The sequence below is a fragment of the Ips typographus genome, linkage group LG2 (assembly GCF_016097725.1).
Source record: "Ips typographus isolate SLU linkage group LG2, UJ_Ityp_2.0, whole genome shotgun sequence".
In the NCBI taxonomy this organism is placed as follows: Eukaryota; Metazoa; Arthropoda; class Insecta; order Coleoptera; family Curculionidae; genus Ips; species Ips typographus.
This window is the reverse complement of record NC_138423.1, coordinates 24,591,532-24,616,661: the sequence shown is the minus strand read 5'-3', so window position 1 is coordinate 24,616,661 and position 25,130 is coordinate 24,591,532. Positions and strand designations below refer to the sequence as shown.

Genomic DNA, 25,130 nt, shown 5'->3' with positions numbered 1-25,130 from the left:
AGCCATTTCCTCATGCCTTTTGAGAATATTTGTTAAGATTGTGTACATAACCTACAAAATTTTTGTTTTTTATTGTTACAAGCAGAGATGTAAAAGCGGTTATTTTCGGGTCCGAAAATTTCCATTTTTGTAAATTTACCAGATAATCACTTCATGCTTAAATACCGTCGTACTTTAAGCATAGCTTAAGTTAAGTGTGGTTTAGAATGTTACTTTTTTCACCTGTAATGTCACAGTCTGACCCACACTCAAATAAGCTTGGCTTACAAAACGACGGTCCAAACGGTGGTAAATGATTAAAAGTACATTAAACTTTATTTGAATTGATAATATTGATATTGATGGATTGTTGAACAATTAAATAAAAAACTATTTATTTTAGAATTTTCAGATTTTTTTCCAGAAAATTAACGGAATCTACGTCAAATTTTAGGCCTACTTGATGTAAAATGTTTGTATCGACATTCAATTGTTCTTGCTCTAGCAGCAACTTTTACCTTCTATACACTTTTTGGTACCAACCACCGTTTGACCTTGAAACATAAAGAACTAGAATTGTCAAGAATTTTCAAAAGTGTGACTTTCTGATTTTTTTCAGAATTTTTTTAATTTTTTTATTCACCTCAACTGCCTAAATCACCGCCTACTAATACTAGAAAGCCTAGAAGGTGCTTGTCAAAAATTCCAATATGGCGGGAATAGTGGTGACAGTTTGTATTGTGGAAATTGAGTTTTTTGAGGATTAGATGAATTTTTACGGTTTAAAATCAAAACTTGAGGTTATTTGCGTAAGTTATTTTTGTTTGCTGTCGTTCATAAGTTTTACAAGCCAAATTGTAACAGCAATTTAGAAAAAAGCCCAACCGTGTCAGTTTTTTACTTTTCAAAAAACCGGATCTAACTTGTCAGTGGTGGAACACTTTGAAGTGGAAAGATTTTACTCCAACACTCTACTCAATGGTAAGTACCAGTGCTTTCTAGTACAGTAAACTTAATAGGTACTTGTTACATGCACACGTATGTGAGTTACATTTTAAAGCATCCTTCATTGTGAAAGCAACAAAAATAATTTTGAATGAATGTTCTTGGTAATAACATAAGAACCATTTACCAGTTTTACTTACCTAGTTTCAAGGATTTACAGATTTTCTTACATTGAACTGTGTTTAAACTAGTTTGCTGTGTGTTGTACTTTTCAGGACAAATGTTCTAACCAATTTGTTTAGGCTGGACTTGATTGTGTATAAAAAAGCTTTATCCATACATATATGTATCAGGAATGAACCTTTTTTTGATTTTTCACTCACAACTTGCAATCAACTACACGAAACAATTAAAAAAAAAACATATTTTTACTGCATACGTTTGTGTATAAAACGAAAACCGCTAATACCGCCATTAAAAGTGACATTTTAGGCTTCCTAGTATAGAGGGCGGTGGGCTATCACGTGATGCTGAGCGGGCACAGCTAAGTTGCCCCGTTTAGCCGTCACAGGGTTGACAGGGCGTTACTACACTTTTTTGGTACCATGTAACGTTTGAATTTGAAAAATGAAAAACTAGAATTGTCAAGAAATTTAAAGTGAAAATGTTGTATTTTCAAAATTAACCTGAACTGCCTGAATACCTTCAAGTTAATAGTAGAAAAATGTAAAAAAACTAATTACTTTTGAATTTTCAGATTTTTCCGGAAAATTGTCTATAACTTAATTTTCCGGAAATTTACATCCCTGGTTGAAAGCATATTTTTCTTCCAATTTTTGAAAAAAAAATCCTAAATTTACACTTATTCTAAAATAAAACCAATGTACTATTCAAATAGTAAAAGAATATTATATATTTAATTTTAAAGAATTAACATTTATTTTTTACAAAAAGCCGTATCACACATATTTACATTGAACAGTACTAAACAATAACACGTTGTAACATTTCGCTTATCGATACAAAAAACGGGGCTTCAGTCGCTCAAATATATTCAATTACTTTAAAATCCGTACAAACTTGTAGGTACCACAAATACGAGAGTTCAGCCATTATATAAACAATAATTTTTGTCTCTATTTTTAGGCAGCCAGAAGTAAAATGTCTCGCATTTGTTTACCAGTATTATAAATTCTAACAATATATCAATTAAAAGTATTACTAGGTTTAAAAATATCACAATGTTCGAACTTGTAATTTCTATAACTCGCTACGCCACTTTTCGTTTGCTTCCTTTCTAGCATCGGGCACCAATTGACTTTGCAGACCGCTCACCAGATTATGAGTGGCGTCGGTGGCTATTATGACCGGTTTAAAAATGGTGGGAGGTATCTGACGAATTACCGCACCTACAGCTCCGCTGATACCTTTTTGTTCGTTTTCCAACGCTGCTACTTGCATTATATTATCCACGGTTTCTCCAATACCCTGTAAAGTTAGTAGGTCATAAACAATCTAAATAAAGTCATTGAAATCACATACTTCTTTGACCACCATACAAGCATTTGTCAAACCCTCTCTGATGTCTTGTGGTTGGTTGTAGCGTTTTTTACGCTCTTTACTTTTGGCTAAACGTCTTGTACGGAGGCTTGGACCAGGGGATAGCATATCATACGCCGTTTCAGCAGTTATCTGTTTTTCTTCTAGTTCAAATTAGGCCGTCAAAAAGACTATACAAACTTACCTGAATGAAGTAGATTAATCTACTAGTGAGCTCTAAAGCTGCCATGGCCGTGGAAGTGGTAAAACTATTGGCACCTTTCTGCAGTCCTCTTACAATCCTCCCGTCTTTCTGATACTGCTGAATTGGCAACCAAAAGAGATCAAAAACACCCTGGACTGAAATAATTAAACCACTTAAATGTCGAATCGAATTTCATTACAACAAATACTACATACACAACTGTATGACTGCCTTCATCGGTCCAACTCCGCCCAAAATAGTCGACAATTGGTTCTTTTTAATGTCGGCTATCCATTCTTGCAATAGGAATTCGATCAATTTGTTAAAACCTAGCAAACCGTGTCGATGAACGATACGTTTCAGTCTAATTTCTGAACACTTTAGGTATGTCAGCCCCATTAAAAAGCCTAGATCAAAAATAAATATCAAAAACTCTACGTTTTTATGGTGTAATAGGATAAATTTGGTGTCCCAGTATTTTTGAGCATGACTAACCACGATTTGTATAACAAAGCCTAATTTCAATGATGAAGTGATTTGCAAAAAATCTTTAAAAAATACAGTTCAATAGAAAATGTTAGTGATTATTAATTTCCTTCATTTATTACATATCGATTAATACTTTTTCACTAGCAGGTAGCACTTCTTCTTGTAAGCAGCCTCTAAATACTAGCGAAAACCGCTTAAAAATTGGCAGAGGTCTCTTTAATTGTCCTAAACTGTAGAAAAATCATTTAAAATGACCTGAGAAGCCTCTAAATACTATCGAAACCCTCCTAAAATTGTCAGAGGCCTCTACAAGGGTCCTAAACAATCGTTTATAAAGGCCAAAGGTCTCTAAATAGGAGCGAAACAATCGTTTATAAAGGCCAGAAGGCTAAATACTAGCGAAAACCGCCTAAAAATTGGCACAGGTCTTTTTTATTGTCCTAACCGGAAAAAAATCATTTAAAATGACCTGAAGAGCCTCTAAATGCTATCGAAAACCTCCTAAAATTGTCAGAGGGGTCTACAAGGGTCCTAAACCTTGAACAATCGTTTATAAAGGCCAAAGACCTCTAAATACTAGCAAAAACCTCCTAGAAATTGTCAGAAGTCTCTTTAATTGTCCTAAACTGTAGAAAAATCATTTAAAATGATCTGAGAAGCCTCTAAGGTACTATCGAAAACCTCCTAAAATGGTCAGCCGCCTCTACAAGTGTCCTAAACGTTGAAAAATCGTTTATAAAGGCCAGAGGCCTCTAAATACTAGCAAAAACTGCCTAAAAATTGGCAGAGGTGTCTTTAATTGACCTAAACTGTATAAAAATCATTTAAAATGACCTGAGAAGCCTCTAAATACTATCGAAATCCTCCTAAAATTGTCAGAGGCCTTTACGAGAGTCCCAAACATTAGAAAAATTGTTTATAATGGCCACAGGCGCCTCTAAACAATATCAAAAACCTAAAAATTGTCAGGTCTCTTCAATTGGAGTAAACCTTAGAAAAGTTGAGTCAGAAAGAGTCAGAAGCGTCTATACTAGCAAAAACCTTCCAAAACTTGTGGGTGGGTTCTACAAGTGTCCTAAAGCGTAGAAAAATCGTTTATTGTAGTCAGAGGCCTCAAAATACTATCGAAAACTTTCTAAAAATTGTCAGAGGGCTCTACTAATGTCCTAAAGCTCAGAAAAATCGTATATAATGGCCAGAGGCTTCTAAATACTATCTAAAATTGCCAAAGGTCTTTACAAGAGTGCCAAACTTTAGAAAAATCATTTATAATAGCCAGACGCGCTTTTAGATGTTAAAAAATTGGGTTTCTTACATATTCTATCTGAAAAACGTTTCCTGTTGTGGACTTAGTGGAACTTGTGCACTATGACATCATTTAATATTGACAAACCAGTTTTTCCTTTAATCATAATTGAGAAACAACCAAAGAGAGAATTAAAAAAATCACACTAAATAAACAGGCAACATCAGAAGCGCGTTTTAGATAATATGTAATTAATCAATATAACACAAATCGGCACTATTTCCTATTTAAAACTAATTTGTATTTCGCCCAACTTACCACCAAATTTAAACCCATAATAATAATAAAATAAATAATACAATACCTGCAATTGGACCACGGCTCATGTCCACCCTTTTTGCTATGTAATCCAAACGGATTAAGACGTCTTTTGTAAACTCGACGCTCCTAAAATAAACATAAATATGTATGATTATAAGTTAAATATAATAACCCAACAATTATTTTCTACTGAACTAAATTGTAGACACTGAATTACCACTGTAAAACCAACAATTTCCAATTACCTGAAATAAATAGGTGAGGTATCATTAGATGGACCACCTGGAGTAATCGGCTCAGTTAATTCATCAGGATCCATATGATATCTGCTTTCCAACAAAATGAGATTCTCTGTAACCACTTCTTTCGCCTTCTGTTCAATCTCCCTGTCGCTTACGAGTGAAGTAGTCATTATAGGCGGATGATGAGAAATGTTTGATTGTAGCGATCCTTCTTTAGGAGAGCCTGAATTATGATTATTGTTTTATCCAGTTATTAGAAAAAAACTCATCAAATTATATACTTGCGACAGGTTCGTCAACACTTTCCCCGCTTAACTCTTTAAAGAATTTGATTAAGAAAAACAGAGAGTCCTGATCGATGTTCAACCTAATCGGCATTAACGAGATCTTTAAATTACACTCTTCTTGTTTGACTTTCGGGTCGGGTCTGGAGTGTAAAGCTTTTATTAGGACCTAAAAATTACATTAAGTACTGTTGACTCGTTTTATTAGAATAAACAGTTACCATATTGGTGTTGGATTGTCTAGGAAGATCATGGCTAGAATACTGATATAGAAATTTGTTGATTCGACTGGCGGCCAGCTTGTCTTGAATCTCTATATTAAACACCGACAGGACTTGTCTCGACGCTTGTCTACTGGTTTCAGGATACACTTCATGGCTAAATTTCACCTGTTACACAATTCACAATCATTAAAACCCCCTTAAATTCTATAACTATCCAGAACCTATTACATAATAATAGTTAACCCATCACCTTAGACAACTTTAATTCCATTAGCACTGTATGGTCCCGGTTTACGCCCCCTTTCTGTATCCAAGACAAGTCTTGAACGCAAACGCCCTCCGATTTTTTAAAATGAACTTTGCTGCGATCCTTGGTTGAAAACGACACCGAGTCTCCCAGTTGCCTATCGGCAAATCTAACCTCTTTCTTTTGGTCTTCTTTAACGTTCTTTGTGAAATCGTTTCCTCCAAACATTTGCCAAACTATGGACATGTCGCAAAGGGTGTAACGAGTCACGGGGGTTGGGAAGCTTTTAGGAGCCGCCAAAACATCTAAAAACATGATAATTTGTAGTCGGTACAGCTCCAAAGTTTCAAAGAAATAATTTTTAACAATCAGGAAGAATTACAATGACCAATCAAACAGAATTATTTGCATTTTCATGTATGTATCTGGAATTCATACTATTCAGAGCATATAAAGCTTTGATGGATTTAAAATGTAATGTAGTCGTCTGTAAATCAATTTCTAAAAAAGTTGATTTTTCTCGAATACGGTTAGTTACAGAAATTTTGTAAGGGACCAAACATGTTCAGAATGACTTTCTGCACCCAGTGGACTAGGTTCACAGTCGTTGAAACCCCAATTACCAAAAAAAATCAACCAAAGTCGAATATCTCGAAAACATTTAGCTTAGATTATTTCCCTCATTGTACTAGCAGCCAATAAAATTCAATGAACCTTTCTAGTTCGACCAATGAGAGCCGTTATATACTGAATAAATCCCTAGTTGCTAAAATTTTACACTGAATATTTCCCTCATGTGTTAAATGTCCCATATGAGCAGTGCATTTTCACCAGAATGACAGCGACAATTCCACTCATGTACAAAAAATGCCATATATACGTCATCAAAACACGGTTTGCTATCGGCTAATAAGGAAGGAAGAGAGTTTGCTAGCGGATAAAAAAATCGGATAAATTTTGCTGTTGATTTCATCGTTTCCATGGATTTTTACTACACTTCTATTGTTGCAATGTCTCACCTTGAGATTTTTGCTGGCACTGTCAAATTTGATTTTTGTTCGTATTGTTTTGGTTATGGCTCGCTTCGGATCGGAGAAAATCAAAAGAACCAGAAAAATGTATTTCTGCCAGTACAAGGTAATCGCAGTCTTAATATATTATTGATTGTATTCATGGAATTGTCTTATCAAATACCATTCGAGCTCAGATTTTGAACAGGATAATTTTTCCGCTTGTCTTCTCAAACTTTCTTTATGGTACAAAACTCGACCTGTTTGGCAAAATCACTCGAGCTGCGCTCTCGTAATTTAGTTACAACAGGTCTCGTGCAGTTACACCACAAAGAAAGTGTTCTAAGACAAGCACAAAAATTATCCGGCTAAATCTGAGCTCTTGTGGTATTGCCCCCGAATAAACACCTCCTACCTTTTTCGAATACGTTTTTTTGAAGATCATTTGATATTAAACGAAACGGGATTTACACATATAAAATTTAAGCTATTTTCTTCAATATTAACAATTAATAAATCACTATAACGTAGTTTCCATTAAAAAATTACATAAATTAAAATATTATGACGTCTGATTGTCAATCTGAAATGTAAACAAAAATATACATGGCTGAAGGAAAATCTGTCGTCTGCTGGGGTGAGTTTGTGAAATATTATCATTAATTTCATCACGTTTAGTTTAGTATTTGTGTTCTAACTAAGGTGTTTTCTTGTTAATAAACTAAAATGTGAGTTTTCAGGAAATAATCTTGACATATACCCCTCGGCGTTCACGTTTTATCACGTAAAATGTGCATTGGTAGGTTTTTTGAAAAATTTTTCTTTTAGGCAAATGGTTTCGACTAAATAATTCGTTGGAAAAAATCCTTCGACCTGTGGTCTCAGGATTTTATCGTCGAATTATTTAGTCTCAATCATTTTCCAAGCAAAATTTTGCAAAAAATCACCTATGCACAGTTTACCCGATAAAACTTGAACGTCTCGGGATATAACCTATGAATAATAGAAATTTTGCAACTGGAAGATTTAAAGAAACTGTCTAAATTTTGTAGTTAAAGGACCTAACTGTATTTCTTCAGCCTGTCACATAAATAATATTTTGATGTTTTATGCAGCATATCAAACTTAAGACATAACCCAAAAGAATCAAACAATCATTACAGAACAAAAGAGGAAAAACAGATAAAAGACGCATTCAATTTGGTCTTTTCTTAAAAAACAATTTTTTTTTGGACATACAATAACCCGGTGAAAAACTCTAATTACTTTCTGAACTTTGACTCATTTTTTTAAGCTCTGTAAGTTTGTGTTTAGTATTCAATGTGATTAAAAGACACTAAATCAACAGTAAAATCAATTTTATGAGGTTTTTCCCGATTATCATCTCCGATTATCCATCACTGCTCAATTTTGAATTGTATGTTAACGTAAATGTTACCCCGTTTTGAATCAGGTTTGGCCATATAATTCTCAACCAGCCTAACGTCTTGACTAAACCACGTAATTTCGGGAGCTTTGCTTTTCGGTAACATATCGTCGTCTCCCAGTATGCAGAAATCATCATCGCTGTCGCTGCTGCATGCAAAATGACCTTCTTTCAGATCACCCAAATCGGCAATTAATTGGGGCACACTTGAACTAGGCAGTGTTTCTAAAGCTTCCTTTTCGTCCGGGAAATAGAATAATTTTGCTCCAGGGCCACGACACATTGGATTATTACCTAAAAATTATTTTTTTTTTTACACTTGAGTATCAACAACAACTTTGATAGTAGTGTCACTAGCTTACATTTGTTACTTTTTGGACTTTCTGTCATAGCGTCCACCAGCATTTCGCTGATTTGATCCTGCTGGCTTTTAGTGAGACTGTGCTCCTCCATCTCCAACCTAATCAACTCATCCTCCATCACTCCAGCCGGACTTGATTGTGTCGATTCCGGCTGCTGAGTTTCTTCAATCAGATCCCCGTCGTTAATATAGTAGATTAAAATCTGTATAAGTGCTCGACCAGTGTCGGAGCACGTTCTAACGATCAAATTATTGATCGACATTCTTAAATCAATGTGGGGAGTTATTCCACTTTGCTGAAAGTTACATGTACAGTTAGGTGCTTGGAAGGACTAAAAAATAGCCCAACCTTATCTGTGGTTTTAATGCTCAGCTCGAACAAGGCAAGTTCCATAACATTCACATAATCCCGTTTCAAGTCGACCTCTACGTTAGAAGGAACACCGTTTCTAGGTGGTGCTTTATCACTTAAAAACATGCCGCAATCTTCAAAAATCATCGTTAACGTAGATGTGTTGGCTACTGCAGTTAAGTGAGAAGACAGGCTAAAGCTTCCTATGGTCACCACTGATCTTAGTGGTAAATTAAGCGGCCTAAAACACTTTTAATCTAACTTACTGGCCAAAATGTAACTCTAACATAATACCGATAATCGATTGCGCAATCCCAAATATGTAAATGCAGTTCAGTAAGAACATCTTTGGGTATATAGCCTTGAATCAGCTCGTCTTGGACATTGAAAAAGTCAATCAAATGCGAAATCCACGTGTTGGGATTCGCGACCATTTTATGTCTCAAAGTGGCTCTATTTAAGCCCAGTGATACTGTTATAACCTAAGAAAATAGTCCATGTTTCAATAAATGTGATTCTTGACTAAAATATTTCAATTATATAATAACCATGCCTGTCTCTCTCACTATAGTGATGATGACCGGTTATTTTACGTCCATCCTTTACCGATAAGATAAAATTGGAAAAGTGAAATTCAGTGTGACAGGAAAATTTAGGAATTTTACCAATAAATTCAATTTTGATCAGTAAATTTATGCGTCTAATTTTCGCCCACAATAAAATCCTGAAAAACTGAATTTGTCTGTTTTGATTGTTTTAAAAATTTTGGTTTATCAATAATAAATTCTTGTATCAAATGAGTTTCAATCTTATAACTGTTTTTCTGAACAAGTAGCCTTTTCTAAAAAATAGCATTTTCAACTTTTTGTCACTTTTCTTTACTAACTTGTGTTTAAATTATGACAAATAACATATTTGAGATGAGAAAAATGACGCAAATCTGCACGTCTTGTTTTGAAAACTGTGTTGAATTGTAAGTCTTGAAAATTCTTCGCAAATTTTGATAGTTTTGACATTAGTCACATATCACGTAATTTTTGGAAGATAAATTAGCTAGGCAGTCACGTGACCACTGTCAAAATAACTGTCCATAAATTTCAGAAACATGTTTTGCAACTTTTGAGCAGAGTTTGACAGTCAGGAACAAAAATGACTGTAAAACCCACTTGGGGTGAGAAAATGACTGTTGTAAGCACATTTTTACAATACTCATTAAATTTCCTATCTAATAACCTGAAAAAATACAACAAAATTTAGCAAAATTAGATACATAAACTAAACTAACCTTAACGTGGTGCGTTTCGTGATTAGCCTGGATCTTAATGGCCACAGTAAACATTTGTCTTTCGCCGGCCCTACTTTCGCACGACAATATGCTTTTTTTGTCCGACCTGTATATGGTCGGTACTAGAAGGCTTCCAAGAGGTGTCCCAACTTCCCTTAATGGCGGACTGGTGCGTGGTGTAGGTTGAATATCTTAAAGATGTTAAGTATTGTAAAAAAAGTTTTTTAATCACCATACAAACTAAAAATCTTCAATAAAACATTTCTTACCACAGTGGTATAATTGAGCATCATCAACTTGAACGCTGACGTAACCTAAATCGTCATCCCCTTTATATCCGCTGACAATGAACACTTTGCTGTTATTGATGTGAAGGGCAAGTTCTCCCTGTTGGCCTACAAGTACACCATTTCACATAAAGTGATAATTCATTACTTGATTGGTTGAATTACCAGGTATAACGTTCGATAAATTATCTCGAACTGGAGGATTTAAGGACACGATTCCTTCGCCAATATTCAAACTCATCACAAAATTGCATTGTCCGTTTCTGCACTTTTTAACTGTCATTTTGCTGTTACTTTGCGACGAGTTTTTCATTTTAGACCCGTAAGCCGAGTAGAAAACATTTGATTCTAACTCGTCTTCGCTTAAATCATCACTGTCTGAATCTAAAATGTAAAACTAAAAAAATGCTCTTGTTTTGTGTTATGTAACGAGAGTACCATTTCTAAGGCCACTGTCGGCGAGAATATAGTTTTGATCAAGTGCTACACTTTCAAATTGTCTTATAAGATTATTGCTAATATTCGGTTTTGGTGCTTGCGGTTGCCATAATAACAAATCATTACTGATCCTGTTATAAATTAATTCATACATGTGTTTCGACTCTAGGAGAATTGAAACCAATGGCAAAGACACTTCGACCAAAATTTTAGTGTTGGACATTGCGAAGCTTGCAAAAGCTTCCATTTCAGATTTATCACCGGGTATCACTTGTTCTTCTGTAAAGACCACTGCATAATATGACACCAAAGATAAATTTAGTGTCCTCTACCTTTTTTGATGTTGTCATGAGGGGTGTCACTCTTATGAACTACCCGTTTAGTTCCGAACGGGCCGGGATCAGGATTGTCCTGATATTGAAATGCACCATAAAACGAGTGAGTCATCGGATCTATGGGAATTAGGTTTTCATCATCCCCAGTTGATTTTGGGTAGATCTTTATGGCCAGTCTAGTTAAAAATAATGTAAAAATATTACTAGACTATATTTTCTTCATAGAATAGTTTCGTTGTTTAACATATTAATTCAAAACCTGACTGGACAAAGCAAAAACATGCTTTTTTTTTGCGTTTTTCTAGAACAAAAAACCAAAACTTAGCCGCGACACGACTTGATCAAAAATGAAAATTAAGCTGTTAATGGCACTGAAAATTGCTCCAGTTTAACAACTCTTTCTATGTCTCTTTGTGGTAACAGTAATCAAAGACAGAAACAGTGATTTTTCCTTGAAACAAAGGAGTGTTTTAATGAGATTTTCCCTTGTAAAGGATTTTACGCCAAACGAAAAACAACCTTTTTAACTTAGGTAGAAAATTGAGTGAAGTGTCCCTAAAAGTTCTTTCTACTGATACTGCAAGATTGAAAAAATGTCAAATTAAACAACAAAACCAGATTAAACAAGGGAGGACAACCTGCAAATTATTGCCAACTTAACATTAAATCCAGTGTCACTGTCAGGTAAAACACCCCCAGTTGGTAACATAATCAACACAGTTATAAAACCAAACTTACTTGGTTAGAAAAGCAGAATCATCTTGCATGGATACTAATGGTCCGTCCTCCAATCCGCATCGAGCAATATGCATGCCAACAGTGTGGTCATTTTCATTTTCATAATAAAAAATGTCCAACAATTTGCACTCCACGTTGTATTCGTTGTGACTTTGATCGGTTTGTAGAATTGTGCGAAAAGTTGCATTACGCAGCACCAGCATCAGATAATCGGGGCGCACGTTCCGTTCCCACCATGGCGGTTTGCTCATATCGGTTGTCGGTCGAAAGTCCGGAATCGGAAAGCTGGAAATATTGTAATGTAGTAGAAGTTAAATTATTAGAAATGTCACGAGAAAATACCGAAGTTTGAGCTTGAAAAGCGGGCAAGAAATTTTGGAATCCTGCACTGATTTTGCTGCTGTTTCAGTAGAGTATTGTGGCGCTGACAATCCAGGAGTGGGATCCTTATTTTGTGCTGTGCATATGGTTGGGTGGTTTAAAAGTGAAGATATTCTGTCCACTAAGGATAAATCAAGTTCCACGGAACAACTATCTAGGTTTACGCTGCAATAATAAACGTTAATTTTGTTATAAATGATTATTAATACACACTCACGAAACTTCAGTCTTTGGTCCTCGTCGTCGATATTGACCTTTTCCCGTCTTTTGTACGTGCTTAAACTTAAGTGATAAATTCGGCCGTGCACTGCTGAGAGTATTGGCAGTTAAAGACGATTCAAAACTAACTAGCGGAATGTATTTGAAGCTATCGTTGAACAAACACTCGACTAACTCTAACTTGGAAGCGATTAAGTGTCCGCTCATCGAAAAGGCACTGGAGGTGGTAGTTTCGCTACCTTCGAGTTTCAAAGGACACGCAAGTAATCTAAACCAAACAAACCCATATGATACTTTGTCATATAAAATAATTATAAACTACCTTAAATGATTTAAATTACAACCTGTCTCTAGAGATTTATGAATTAAATCAAACCCATCTGAACTCACACCGATAAAGGTGCTTTGATCGATGCTACTGAAAAACTTCTCCGCCAAAGATTGCATCTGCCACACTAAAGTCTTATCATTTCCAGATGTTTGGACTAGTAAGTCTTCATGAAGCAATACGCCAACAAAAGTAGCAAAACGTACTTGGAAATGCGAGATTTCCGCAGTTGGGTCAGAGTCAATATTTGAGACTGAAATGCGGTTTACGAGGTTAAGTAAGTATCAAATTATGTATCAGTTGGTGCTACCCCTTCGCCTAAAGTGGGAGGAAGCGTCAGTAACAGAAGAAACCATGCTAGATGTGATGCTTGACTCCATTGAACTACTGCAACCACTCATAGTGCTGTCGTACATAGTGCTAGTGGCAGCTTGTGCCGGTATATAATCACTGAGTGAACTTTCATCTAAAATCAATAATTTGTAGTGATTTCAGTTATTATCTAATTTTAAGCCTCCCTAAATGGTGTAAATAAAGATGAAAGTGGGCTTTCCAACAATATATAAACTTGGTTGGTCATGAATTTAGCTTCTGCAGAGTTTAAAGTTAAACGTTCCAAGAATTGATTTAAATTACCAGAACTTCTAGGGAAATTTTGAGCGTGCCAAAGAGCTTTAAATGCCACTGACAACCTTCTAAAAAGTACCAGAGGCCTCTAGAAGTGTCTTAAACCTCTCCAAACTTGTTTTAAATTGTCAGAAGCTTCTAAGACTATTCTGAATTTGCCAGAGACCTCTAAGTGCTACTGACAAACTTCTAAAAAACGCCAGAGGCGTCTTAAACATTTCCAGGGTTGTTTTAAATTGTCAGAGGCCTCTAGGACCATCCTGACTCTGCCAGAGACCTCTAAGTGCTACTAACAACTTTTTGCCAGAGGCACCCAAGCTTTTTAGATGTTGGTATATGGGTTAGGTTATCATTAGTTATAACCTAAAACTATAATCATTTTGACAATCAATCCATATCACATTTAATCACCCACAAACGTTTTTTGTTGGTGATTGCGACTCAACAGTCAAAAGTCGCTGTACTTGCTGAACAGACTATAAAGAATAGTTATTTGCGCAAAGCAACTGAAAATACTTTCAGTCTCTCTGGTGGCACTTTTACTCCCTCTGGTAGTGAAAGTTGTACTTTCATCTCTCAAATGAGGGAAGAATATTTTATTTCCTACAGGGGTCGTAGAAAAAATACTTTTTTCAGTCTCTCTGGGTCCAAATTCTTAAACGCAAGGAGTATAATTGCCAAGAGAAGTATTGATAGAATGTGACAGAACCAGTTGATAATGGTAAGTTTTTGTCAAATTATGTATTCCTTTCCCTTGATAATCCCCTTCTCTTGTTTCAAGAATCTAGGGCCTGGTGGAACTTTCACTCCCTAGATAGTGAAAGTGATATTTTCATCTCTCAAATGAGAGAGAATAATTTTATTTTCCATAGGGGTTGTAGAAAAATTAATTTGCTACTTTCCAGACCAACTCTTACTGAATCAACAAAATATAAATTAACTGACAATAACAATTATCACATTAATGGAAATCAAAAGCAATCATAACTTACCCATTGCACCTGTTGACCAACCCCCTTGCGTCAAACCAAAATTACCATATTGCCTATTCTGAGCCATCATTTGAATCAGTTCTTGTTCAACTCTCTCATAGTCTTTTTCAGTCATGCGGGTCGGCTGAGGATTTTTATGAAAAACATTACTGGAATAAACCAAATTAGAAACGAAAACCTCTCAGCGGTTCAAAACAACCTGTTATCCTCCATGTGGGGACTGGAAAACCCATCAATCAGCTGCAGCAGAATATGAAACTGTCTCGGAGATAAAAACAGTACTAGAGAACCTAAATTAAGTTCAATTGCAATTTTTGGTCCATTAGTATTTTCTGATTGCTTGAGACGAATTTTAACCTAAACAATTTCGCAATTTAAATCATAGACAGTAAACCTATAGTGCTCGACAAACCTCTTGATTGTTGAAACATTTCCCGCAAAGAATAACGTGTCTATCGGGACTTTCTTCATGAACTGACTGTGGAGTTTCAGTGTCAGAATCAGTGTCAGTTGCAGACTCATTGTCGTCCCGTTCATCTTCCCTATACAAAGACCTAGAAACTGTTCTTTCACCACTGGAAAATTCTACAGTTGATAGCTCAATGCCACTTATAATAACATTCTTTGTGGTGACTACGTCTACCAAATAAGCTTTTTTAGTATCTTCTTTTGAAGGATCTGAGGTTCCTTGATTGTCTTGATTTTCTATACTAAAATCATCATAATATTCCATGCTAAAAACAAAAATGTATTAACCAATGTCAGAAATGTAATTGTAATATCTCACCAATCTACATGAACCAGAAGACCCACACCTTTTTCACATTGTTTAGGCAAATGTTCAATTTGAAAGGTGGTGTCTGTTAACTTTATTTTGATTCTTTTCACAACTGGAATTTGTAAAATTTAAATATTTGTTATGTGACATCAAAAGATTTGAGGGTAACCTGTATCTATTGTCTGAGCAAACAGCTCAATTCCCTCAATAGGTTGATTGTTGTCAGTCGGTCTTTTTGATGAAGTTTCCTTTGCAATTTCCTGGGCCAATTGCATTGAACTTGACATAGAGTTCCACATGGATTCAAACATGGAAGTTGCTTTAAAAAGTTAGTTAAAATTAGTTTAAGCTTAAACCAATTTTCAGGAAGACCAACCATCTTCATTTCGTTGTTTTGGTTGCACTGTAAGTTTCAGTCCGCAAATTTCAATTTCAGTGGAGTTGGAAAAGAGTGAAGTCCAAGGGATGCTGATGTGGATTTTATCAATGTATCCATCAACCAGTTCTATTGGCCAGTTTTGTGCTTCACCCAATTCATTAAGTGACTGAAATAATGTTTATTTATGTTTAATTGAAATAAATATTTGACAAATTACCAAGAATACAATATAATATTAGGATAAAAGTCAATTTAATATTTATCTCTATAATAATCACTAAAGTAATAACTGAGAAATGTAGTTGATTGATAATAGCATACTTGATAAGAAAAAATGATTGAAAACTTGATACACAGGCATAATAGTAAACTAGCAAAGAAAAAAATGTACAGATAAATAATACATTAACAAAATAGATGCCATCCTTTTGTATTTTACAGTTCCAAGAGAAAAAACTTTTAGAGAAAAATTACTGATATAGACCTAAACTCTTGCATTCTTTAAATACCAGATTAAAAATAGTTTTCTCAAGATTCTAGTAAAGTGTCCAATTTCATACCACTATATCTCAACTAATAAGCAACCTATTGTTATCAGATTAGGATTGGTAAACTAATGAACTTTGAATGAACCTTATTAATACAGTAATTAGGTAGGACATGTTTACTACTTTAAAACTACAAGCAAAAACAACAATAAGTGAAAAACGTGGTTTTCAAACTGCTACGCAGTTTAGGTAAATGACATTGGAGTAGTGTAGACTACAAATTTGGAAGCAAATATCCTAAAAACTAGTAGTATTTATGATTTATTCACAGGAATGTGGAGTGTTTACATTTGGAAATGGAATTGTTTACATAAGTTTTACCTCAACGGCCAGGCTGATCCTCTCAGCTGTAGCACGACCATTGTAGAGATCTAAATTCAGCTGATCCCGCGTTATTTCATTTTCGATAAAATCGCTCAGGTACCGTTTAATAAGACAAGAACACACACTTTTCTTGATTGAATCCGGGATTAGGTTGTCGTACCACGGCATGGCAATGCTTTGATTCACTAGAATTTGGTTGTATACATCACGTTCTAATCAGTTTAAGCTTTTTGTTTGAAATGACCATGAGATTCAACGATAAATCGCATGAACAAAATGATTTGAACTAGGAAATGAAAATGTCAAAACACTCGCAATGTGCGTGGTACTGACGGATAACAGCTGACTGATCATTGAGTCATTTGACATATTACCTATAATGGCAAACTAATACTCATATACCAGCTTATATCCATTATTTATGATTTTCGGTCAATTAAAAAAAAGTTTAATTGATTGTTGTACAAATATAAAATCTATAAAGTTTAGACAAACCAAATTTACTTTAATTCAATGTCATCTATTCAATCTTCTTTTTGCTATTATCAACGATTTTTTAAGGTTAGGTTAGGAAATGAGAAGTGAATGCGTATTACGAATATGTCAGTTGTCAAATTGACATAAATAAGCGGCATTTTCTGGCATTTTGTTTATATTTTGATTTTGTAATTTTATAATATTTTATTTGTATTTGCAGTACTGCAGTTTCTAGCTACTATTGAATTTTAAGAGCCAAAACTACTTAATTTCCTCCTCTTGAATTTCTAAAATGGGTGACATTAATATGTCTGTGGAATCAAGTGATTCAGATAGTAGTGATGGAAGTGAAAACGGCCAGGAAGATGTATGTAATTTACCTAAATAATCAACACTTTGTATAGTAATTTAAATTATAGGCTTTGTTGGAGAAAGCCAGACAACTGGAAAACGACATTGGGGACAACAAATACCTTTACAATTCCCATATAGAATTAATTGAAATATACAAGAAAATTGCTGATTTAACATCATTGCGAGAAGCATATCAGCGTTTCCATGAATACTTTCCACTTACAGCAGAACTGTGGATGGATTGGATTAATGCAGAAAAAAGTGTGGCAACCACTAAAGAGGATCAAGAGTTTATTTTTGGACTATTCCAAAAAGCAGTGAATGATTACTTGTGTTTGTGTTTTAATAGAGTAAAAATGAATGAATAGTAAAAAAAGTTAACTTACTAATATTGTAGCTGTTGAATTGTGGATTGAGTATGCACAATTTGCAATTGGTGCCAGTACCTTGGAAAAAACAAGGTCAATACTAGAAGAAGCAATTAATGCAGCTGGTTTAGTTTGTAATAAAGGTGTATTACTATGGGATACTTATAGGGAGATTGAGTTTTTACACATTTCTTCCCATAGCGAAGGCAGTGAAGAATGGAAGAAACAGGTATGTGAAGAGTATACGAGTTTAGTACAAAATAATTTAAAGTAGTAATTAACCTTATTAAAAACAGTGGATGCTCCTTTTTTATTAAATAAATTATAGGTTTTAGCTTTAGCAGATATTTATAAAAGAGAACTGTCTGTTCCACTGTTGGGCATGGAAAACACTTATGTTGAGTGGAAAACATGGATTACTTCATTACCTGAAGGTGTTTTGGATCCTAAACTTGTAAGTGCCTCTAATAGCATTATATTTGTATGAACTTAATTAACTCCAATTAGGTGGAATATGGGTACAATAGTGCTAGAAAAACTTTAGAAGTTTACAAACCTTTTGAAGACCAGTTACTGGTAGCTCAATCAAATGAAGAACTCCTAAACACTTATAGGGAGTATATTAAACATGTCACTGATCCCTCAACTATTATATGTGTTTATGAAAGAGCAGCAGCTCAGCTTTGTTTAGTTCCTGGTAATTTTAATTTTTTACCTGAAATTATCCTAGCTCAATATGGTTTTTGTTAGAAATCTGGCTTGATTACGGCTCATATGTATTCAAACTGACTGAAAGCATTCTCTCAGTGTGTAAGAGAGCTTTAAGAAACTGTCCATGGAGTGAAGAATTGTGGGCATTCAAAATTCGAGTGTTAGAACATCTTCAGAAGAAGGAAAGCACTATAATGGAGTGTTTTGAGGAGGGATTGTCCAGTATTGCTCCCAATCCTGGATTGGAGTTGTGGTGTACTTATTTGGAATATGCAATTAGAAATGTACAGTCTTCCAAAACAATTTATAAGCTTTTCAATCAGGTAAGTTGTGTTATTCAATTCTGTGACTGAAAATTACTATTTATTAAACAATTTTGAAATTAAGTATAGTCTCTGTTCAGTGACTTCTGAGTGTTGTGTGACATTCCTTATTTTATTTCATTAGATGAAAATCAAATAAAAATGAGTATTCATCAGCTATTGCGTTTGACAGTTCAACTGATGTCAGGTTATTTTGACGTTTTTGTCAGTTTCATAAAAAACAGAACTTTCTGAAAAGTTTCTTAAATTTTCCCAGAACTGTTTTAAATAGCCAGTGGCCGCTAGAACCATTTTGAAAGTTTCAAAGACTTCTAAATGCTATTGAGAACCTTCTAAAAAGTACCAGAGGCATTTACAAGTGTCTTAAGCTTTCCCAGACTTGTTTTAAATTGTCAGAGGCCGCTAGGACCGCTTTGAATTCGTCAAAGACCTCTAAATGCTACTGAGAAGTTTCTGAAAGGTTTCAGAGCCCTCTACAACTGTCTTAACCGTTCCCAGACTTGTTTTTAATTGTCAGAGGCTTCTAGAACCATTTTGAAAGTTCTAAAGACCTCTAAATGCTATTGAGATCATTCTAATAAGTGTCAGTGGCCTCTACAAGTGTCTTAAATCTTTCTAGACTTGAAAAGTAGTAGTCCATATTCCCACAGTGGAGTAGTGAGTGTAAGTGAAAACAAAACTCAGAGTCGATCTCTACAATATATGTATATTTTGTGGAGATCGACTCTGAGTTTTGTTTTCACTTACTGTCTAGACTTGTTTTAAATTGAGGTCTCTAGGACCGTATTGTATGTGCCAAAGGCCTTTAAATGCTTCTGAGAACTATCTGAAAAGTTCCAGAGTCTTCTACAACTGTCTGTCATTTCCCAGAACTGTTTTAAATTGCCAGAGGTCTCTACTACCATTTTAAAAGTTTCATAGACCTTTAAATGCTATTGAGAACCTTCTAAAAAGTACCAGAGGCATTTACAAGTGTCTTAAGCTTTTCCAGACTTGTTTTAAATTGTCAGAGGCCGCTAGGACCGTTTTGAACTCGCCAAAGACCTCTAAATGCTACTGAGAACTTTCTGAACAATTTCAGAGCCCTCTACCACTGTCTTAAACCTTCCCAGACTTGTTTTTAATTGTCAGAGGCTTCTAAAGGCGTTTAAATGCTTCTGAGAACCTGTTATTTTCCAGACTTATTTTAAATTGTCATAGACATTTAAGACCATTTTGAACCTACCAGATATGTCTAATAAGTGTTTTAATCCTTGAATTGTTTAAAATTGTCAGCGGCTTCAAAATACGACTGAAAACCTTCTAAAAATCAAAAGCCTCTGCAACACCTTCTCAAAATTGTTTAATTGTTGGTATATAAACTTTAATTGGTTGGTCATATATGTATCTAACCATTTTACAGCTTTGTTTCATTTGCTGTAGCTTGTTAAATGATCTACTAAGAGTATATTTTTTTAGGCTATAGAACAGTTAGGATTTGAAAACGATCCTCAGTTCAAAGTAGCCCGATTATACAGTCGTATTTTGTACGAAAAAGGCGATAAGGAAGACGGACGAAAAGTCTGGAAAAAAGTGTTATACAAGCCACCAAATAGAGGTAAATTCTCTTGAATAAGAAATAACAATATTCAGAAAGAGATTATTTTTACAGCTACATCAATTTTGTGGCTTGAATACGTCAACTTGGAAAAACAGTACGGCGATTCACAATCAGTGAGACAAGTCTTACAGCGAGCTTTAAATGCTGTTAGCGACTGGCCCCAGTACATAATCGATGAATGGCTGTTATTTGAACGACATCGAGGTAGTCTGGATGATGTGATGAAGTGCATACAAAAAGTTGCAGAATTTAATCAAAAGTACCACACTCAAGTGGCCAGTGAATCCCAACCACAGCCACACAGCTCAAATAACGCTTCAGACGTTCAAAATCGAGGAACTAAACGTAAAATTGAGCCAGCCCGCCAAACTCTTTCCAAGCGAGTTAAAAATGAGCCGGAAAAAGTTCACACTATTTCCAGTCGTCCTGCAGTAGATAGAAACCCAGAAACCACAGTATTTGTCAGCAATTTACTACCAGCAGTGACAGAACAACAATTGGAGTCGATTTTTCCGAACGCTGTCACCTTGGAGATAGCTAGAGATAGGAAGGGCAAATCTAGGTGTTTCGGTTACGTACAATTTAAAACCCAGGAGGAGGTTATGGTGGCGCTGGCGCGAGACAGAGAACCGTTGGACGGCCGACCTGTTTTTATTTCGGAAATAAAATCCGAGAAAACGGAGAAAAAGCCCGTATTTAAGTATGCCGCCAAGGAGGAGAAGAATAAGTTGTTTGTTCGTGGTTTGCCAGTCACTAAATCCAAGGAAGAAGTGGCGGAAATTTTTAGTAAATACGGAGCGGTTGATGTTCGACTGGTTTTGCATAAAAGTGGACAGCCAAAGGTATGTATTAGTTGTGGGGGTGGTGAAAATTCAGCTTTTAAATCAGAATTTTTCTGTTGAGATTACCTATTAAGTTGATTTTTTGGTTTAATCCTTAAAGGTTTACTCTCTTTCTGACAGTTCTTGACTATTTTTTTATTTGTTTAATTCATGAATTGGTTTGGTAGTTTTCTGTTCTGCTTTGCTCTACAATGTCTGGATCTTCAATAAAAGTTACCTGTTTTTAATATTTGAATATGCCAAATATCATTGAAAAAATTATTGCATCTGACAATAATTGGCTTTAATCGATTTTCTTGTGCTGTTATTTCAAATAGTTTTTGAAATTATTTGTACTTATACAGAGTGTTACAAAATACATATTACAAAGTTATAGGGCATGTAGAAAATGCAAAGATGACAAGAAAATGCTCATTAGACAAAAAATGTCGTCGGAACTGTAGTTTGGATTATGACGTAAAGTGCCATTTTTCAAAATGAGGTTTTTTAGAGGTGTCACGCCCTGAAAACCGTAAAAAAAATACAAAAATTTTATTTTTAGATTATTTCCGAAACCGGGCCACTTATGGCAAAAGCAATTTGCAAATTCGTGTTTTCCAAACTGATATTAGTCAAAATGATCACTTTGACAGGTTGAACTCCAATATAGTGGTTGTCAGTATAGTAGGTCAGGAAAACTAGTCATTTTAAGCAAAATTTTCGTGCATTCTGTAGATACACGTCATATGACCAAAAACAACAAATGAATGGGGCTATCAAGGGACGTTAAGCGGACAGTACTAAGTGGTACTCTTGGGCCGCTAGAAGGCGTCAAAGTTGATCAAATTTTTGAAAACATTTTTGCAAATATCTTCAAAACTGTGCAAGTTAGAGGCTTGAAATTACCATGGATGTACCACAGTAAAACGCAACTTTTACCATATAGGTATACACTTTTTTCGAAAAACTTACCGTTTGTCCTAGAAAAATCAAATTTTTTAATTTTTTTTTTAAACGGGGCTTAAAGAAAAACGGTATTTTGACTGTTTGAGCTTTTCAGAGCAGATTTTGACTATTTTTACATTTCAGACAGTTGTCACGTGACACTAAAACACTGTTTATTTAAACGGTCACGTGACAACTATCAAAATAATTACCATGGAGCTGTAAAACACGTCATGTCTCTTCAAACACAAGAAAACGGTATTTTGACTGTTTGAGCTCTGCAGAGCAGATTTTGAATGTTTCGACGTATTAAACAGTTGTCACGTGACACTAGTACGCTATTTACCTAAACAGTCACGTGATATAGACAAGTGACTGTACTTTAACTTGTTTAATAGTAAAGAAAAATAGATCTTAACTACTTATATACACTGTGTGTAAAAAGTCCGGCAACCCTGAATTATTTCGCAAAATATACAACTTATTGAAAAATATCCTATATAAATATTGACGCACTTTAAACGTTTTACCGTTAGGTGACATTCAGGAATATACAGGGTTAGCCACAATATGGCAATGAATTGAGGTTATGTTTTTTCTTATGGAAGGACCATGTTTCAATGACATTTTCTGATTCGCTCTCTTATTCTAATCACATTTCATGTAACATGTTGTATGGTTATCTTAAACAGTTTGGCAGCTATTTAATTAAATAAAAAAAATAAAAAAAATAAAATAAAATTAAATTATTAAATAATATTAAATTAAAATAAATTAAATTAAATAAATTAAATTTAAATTATATTAAATTAAATTTAAATTAAATAAATTAAATTAAATTAAATTAAATTTTAAATAATTAAATTTAAATTTTATTTTAATTTAGCTCATTGTCAGACAGTTCAAGGGGCACATTTTCAGCATTTAATCAAATAAAAATTTTTTACTTATTTAAAGTGTAGTTTTCTTTAATAATTAAATAGCTGCCAAACTGTTCAAGATAACCATACAACATGTTACATGAAATGTGATCAGAATGAGAGAGCGAATCAGAAAACGTCATTAAAACATGGTCATTCCATAAGAAAAAACATAACCTCAATTCATTGCCATATTGTGGCTCACCCTGTATATTCCTGAATGTCACCTAACGGTAAAACGTTTAAAGTGCGTCAATATTTATATAGGATATTTTTCAATAAGTTGTATATTTTGCGAAATAATTCAGGGTTGCCGGACTTTTTACACACAGTGTATATTATTCAGAAATCATCAAATGAAATTCAAAACATTCAAAGGCGATTTCATAAAATACATTATCTGTGGATAAAATTATCAAAGCTTAAACTCCAGAGCATTTAAATAAATCAATATACTTTATAATACAATGAATAATATGAAAAAATAACACAATTTAGGTTAAAAATTAAACTGAATTACACTTTACGATTTCTGAATTACTATTAACTATTCTAAATTACCCTTGACTCTTTCTAAATTTCAAATGACTATTCTGAATTACACGATTCTTTCTCACATCTAAGAACTTTCCATTATCTTGACATATGGTGGAGACTTTTTCGCAATTTTGTTGTCGCAAACAATTACAAACATCACATTTATTAGGTTATTTCCGAAACTAACGCCAAAACGGACACAAAATTTGTGTTTTTCAGACCGAAATTAAGCAAAATGACCCCTGACAGGTTGGTTCAATATGGCGGCCAGAAAACCAGTCATTTTAATCAAAATTTTGGTGCACTCTATCATAAAAATTGCAAATAACTCGCTTATTTGAAACTTTCTGTATGTACACGTCATATGACCAAAGAAAGCTAATGAACAGGGCTAAAACATATTTTAAAGCCAATATAGGCAGGTGACGCGCATATAGAATGACTGCCTCAAATACTCATTTTGTTTTTATATTTGATTTGGCGGGATTTGCATCTATACGCCTTATTTACTATTTTACTTTTACAGGGTCTTGCTTATGTCGAGTTTGAAAGTGAAGATCAAGCGAACAAAGCTTTAAAAGAAACCGATCAGATGACTATAGATGGTCATGTGATTACGGTGGTTATAAGCGCGCCTCCGCCAAAGAAAGATAAACCTTCAAAACCGTTTTTGAGCAGAAATAAGGAGGATGACGAGGAACCGTTGCGACATTCAAGGAGCCGATTGCAGACCTCTTTGCTACCGCGTTCTTTGCTGGTTAAACAGCCCGAACCATCGAAAAATGGCGGTGGTGGAGACCAGAAAATGAAAAGTAATAGCGACTTCAGGGCCATGTTATTGAAGAAGTAGATTTAAGTGCATTTTTAAATTGTTAATAAAGCTTCCGTTTTTTTTTTAATTAAAATAGTAGTAAAAAAGTATTTTATTTCTTCGTTGTAGATTGAAACATTTTAAATAAACCTGCAATTAAAATTCTTAAAGTGTATTTCATGTACAAGTATTAAAACTTAAAATTCACCTCTAGAATCATCCGGGGGCAGTTTTTCAGTTACTCTTCAGTCACGTTTCCGTAAGAAAATTGAATAAGGCATGCGAACGAGAGATTAACTAAAACGTCGGGTTTGTCGACGGAAAGTAAATTCAACCTTTAATTTAACTAGAAACGTTCTCTAAAGTGGTTAACTTCCACCTTCGAGGGTACAAATAATCGGACGAGTTTTGCGTTAATTCATTAAAACGCCAAATTGTTTGTTGGACCCCCGTTTTTGGGCTGTCGACAAAAAAACCGTTAGTCCTAATTTCAGCCTTGAATTAGGCACAAGAAAGTCCTCCAGTTGTGTGTGAGGTGTTAGACAAAATTAATTTTCCACTAGAAAGGTACAAAAGGGGCTAAAAGCGCTAAACAGCAATAAATTATGTATAATCTGTTTCCAAGAAAGCGGGATGGTAGTTCTCCATTGTCAGTTAAGCAACAAGTCACACAAGACATTTCATTGTTTTCTAAGCGTTTCCAACTTGAGTGCAAGTTTAGTGTAGACTACATT

At 34.6% G+C, this 25,130-nt stretch overlaps 2 protein-coding genes and 1 long non-coding RNA gene across 6 annotated transcripts; 2 read left to right on the top strand and 1 right to left on the bottom strand.

Moving 5' to 3' along the window:
- The first annotated feature begins 46 nt into the window (after positions 1-46).
- Positions 47-13,169, top strand: LOC145725343 (uncharacterized). 4 transcript variants are annotated; one of them, XR_014177231.1, is made up of 4 exons: positions 47-109; positions 206-788; positions 844-960; positions 13,030-13,169. It is a non-coding gene; the product is annotated as an uncharacterized LOC145725343 (long non-coding RNA). The 4 variants fall into 4 exon arrangements; XR_014177232.1 differs by having other exon boundaries at positions 60-129; positions 599-788; XR_014177230.1 differs by having other exon boundaries at positions 64-166.
- On the bottom strand, positions 1,814-16,850 carry Atg2 (Autophagy-related 2). Its single transcript, XM_081974050.1, has 30 exons — positions 16,527-16,850; positions 15,655-15,823; positions 15,448-15,597; positions 15,288-15,390; positions 14,913-15,234; positions 14,700-14,857; positions 14,501-14,649; positions 13,192-13,347; positions 12,876-13,134; positions 12,552-12,821; positions 12,296-12,499; positions 11,954-12,238; positions 11,213-11,391; positions 10,881-11,159; positions 10,608-10,826; positions 10,425-10,550; positions 10,156-10,346; positions 9,165-9,352; positions 8,868-9,111; positions 8,520-8,814; positions 8,170-8,451; positions 5,725-6,026; positions 5,472-5,639; positions 5,248-5,419; positions 4,970-5,189; positions 4,768-4,850; positions 2,884-3,075; positions 2,669-2,823; positions 2,467-2,616; positions 1,814-2,412 (listed from the first exon to the last, which is right to left on the bottom strand). Exons 1-30 carry the CDS (start codon positions 16,695-16,697, stop codon positions 2,185-2,187), a joined length of 6,069 nt encoding a protein of 2,022 aa, XP_081830176.1. The 5' UTR covers positions 16,698-16,850; the 3' UTR covers positions 1,814-2,184.
- Positions 16,851-17,138: 288 nt separating this feature from the next.
- Rnp4F (RNA-binding protein 4F) lies at positions 17,139-24,566 on the top strand. Its single transcript, XM_081974059.1, has 9 exons — positions 17,139-17,373; positions 17,426-17,693; positions 17,758-17,957; positions 18,057-18,182; positions 18,236-18,425; positions 18,479-18,762; positions 20,221-20,359; positions 20,414-21,204; positions 24,112-24,566. Exons 1-9 carry the CDS (start codon positions 17,299-17,301, stop codon positions 24,433-24,435), a joined length of 2,397 nt encoding a protein of 798 aa, XP_081830185.1. The 5' UTR covers positions 17,139-17,298; the 3' UTR covers positions 24,436-24,566.
- The last annotated feature ends 564 nt before the right edge of the window (positions 24,567-25,130 follow it).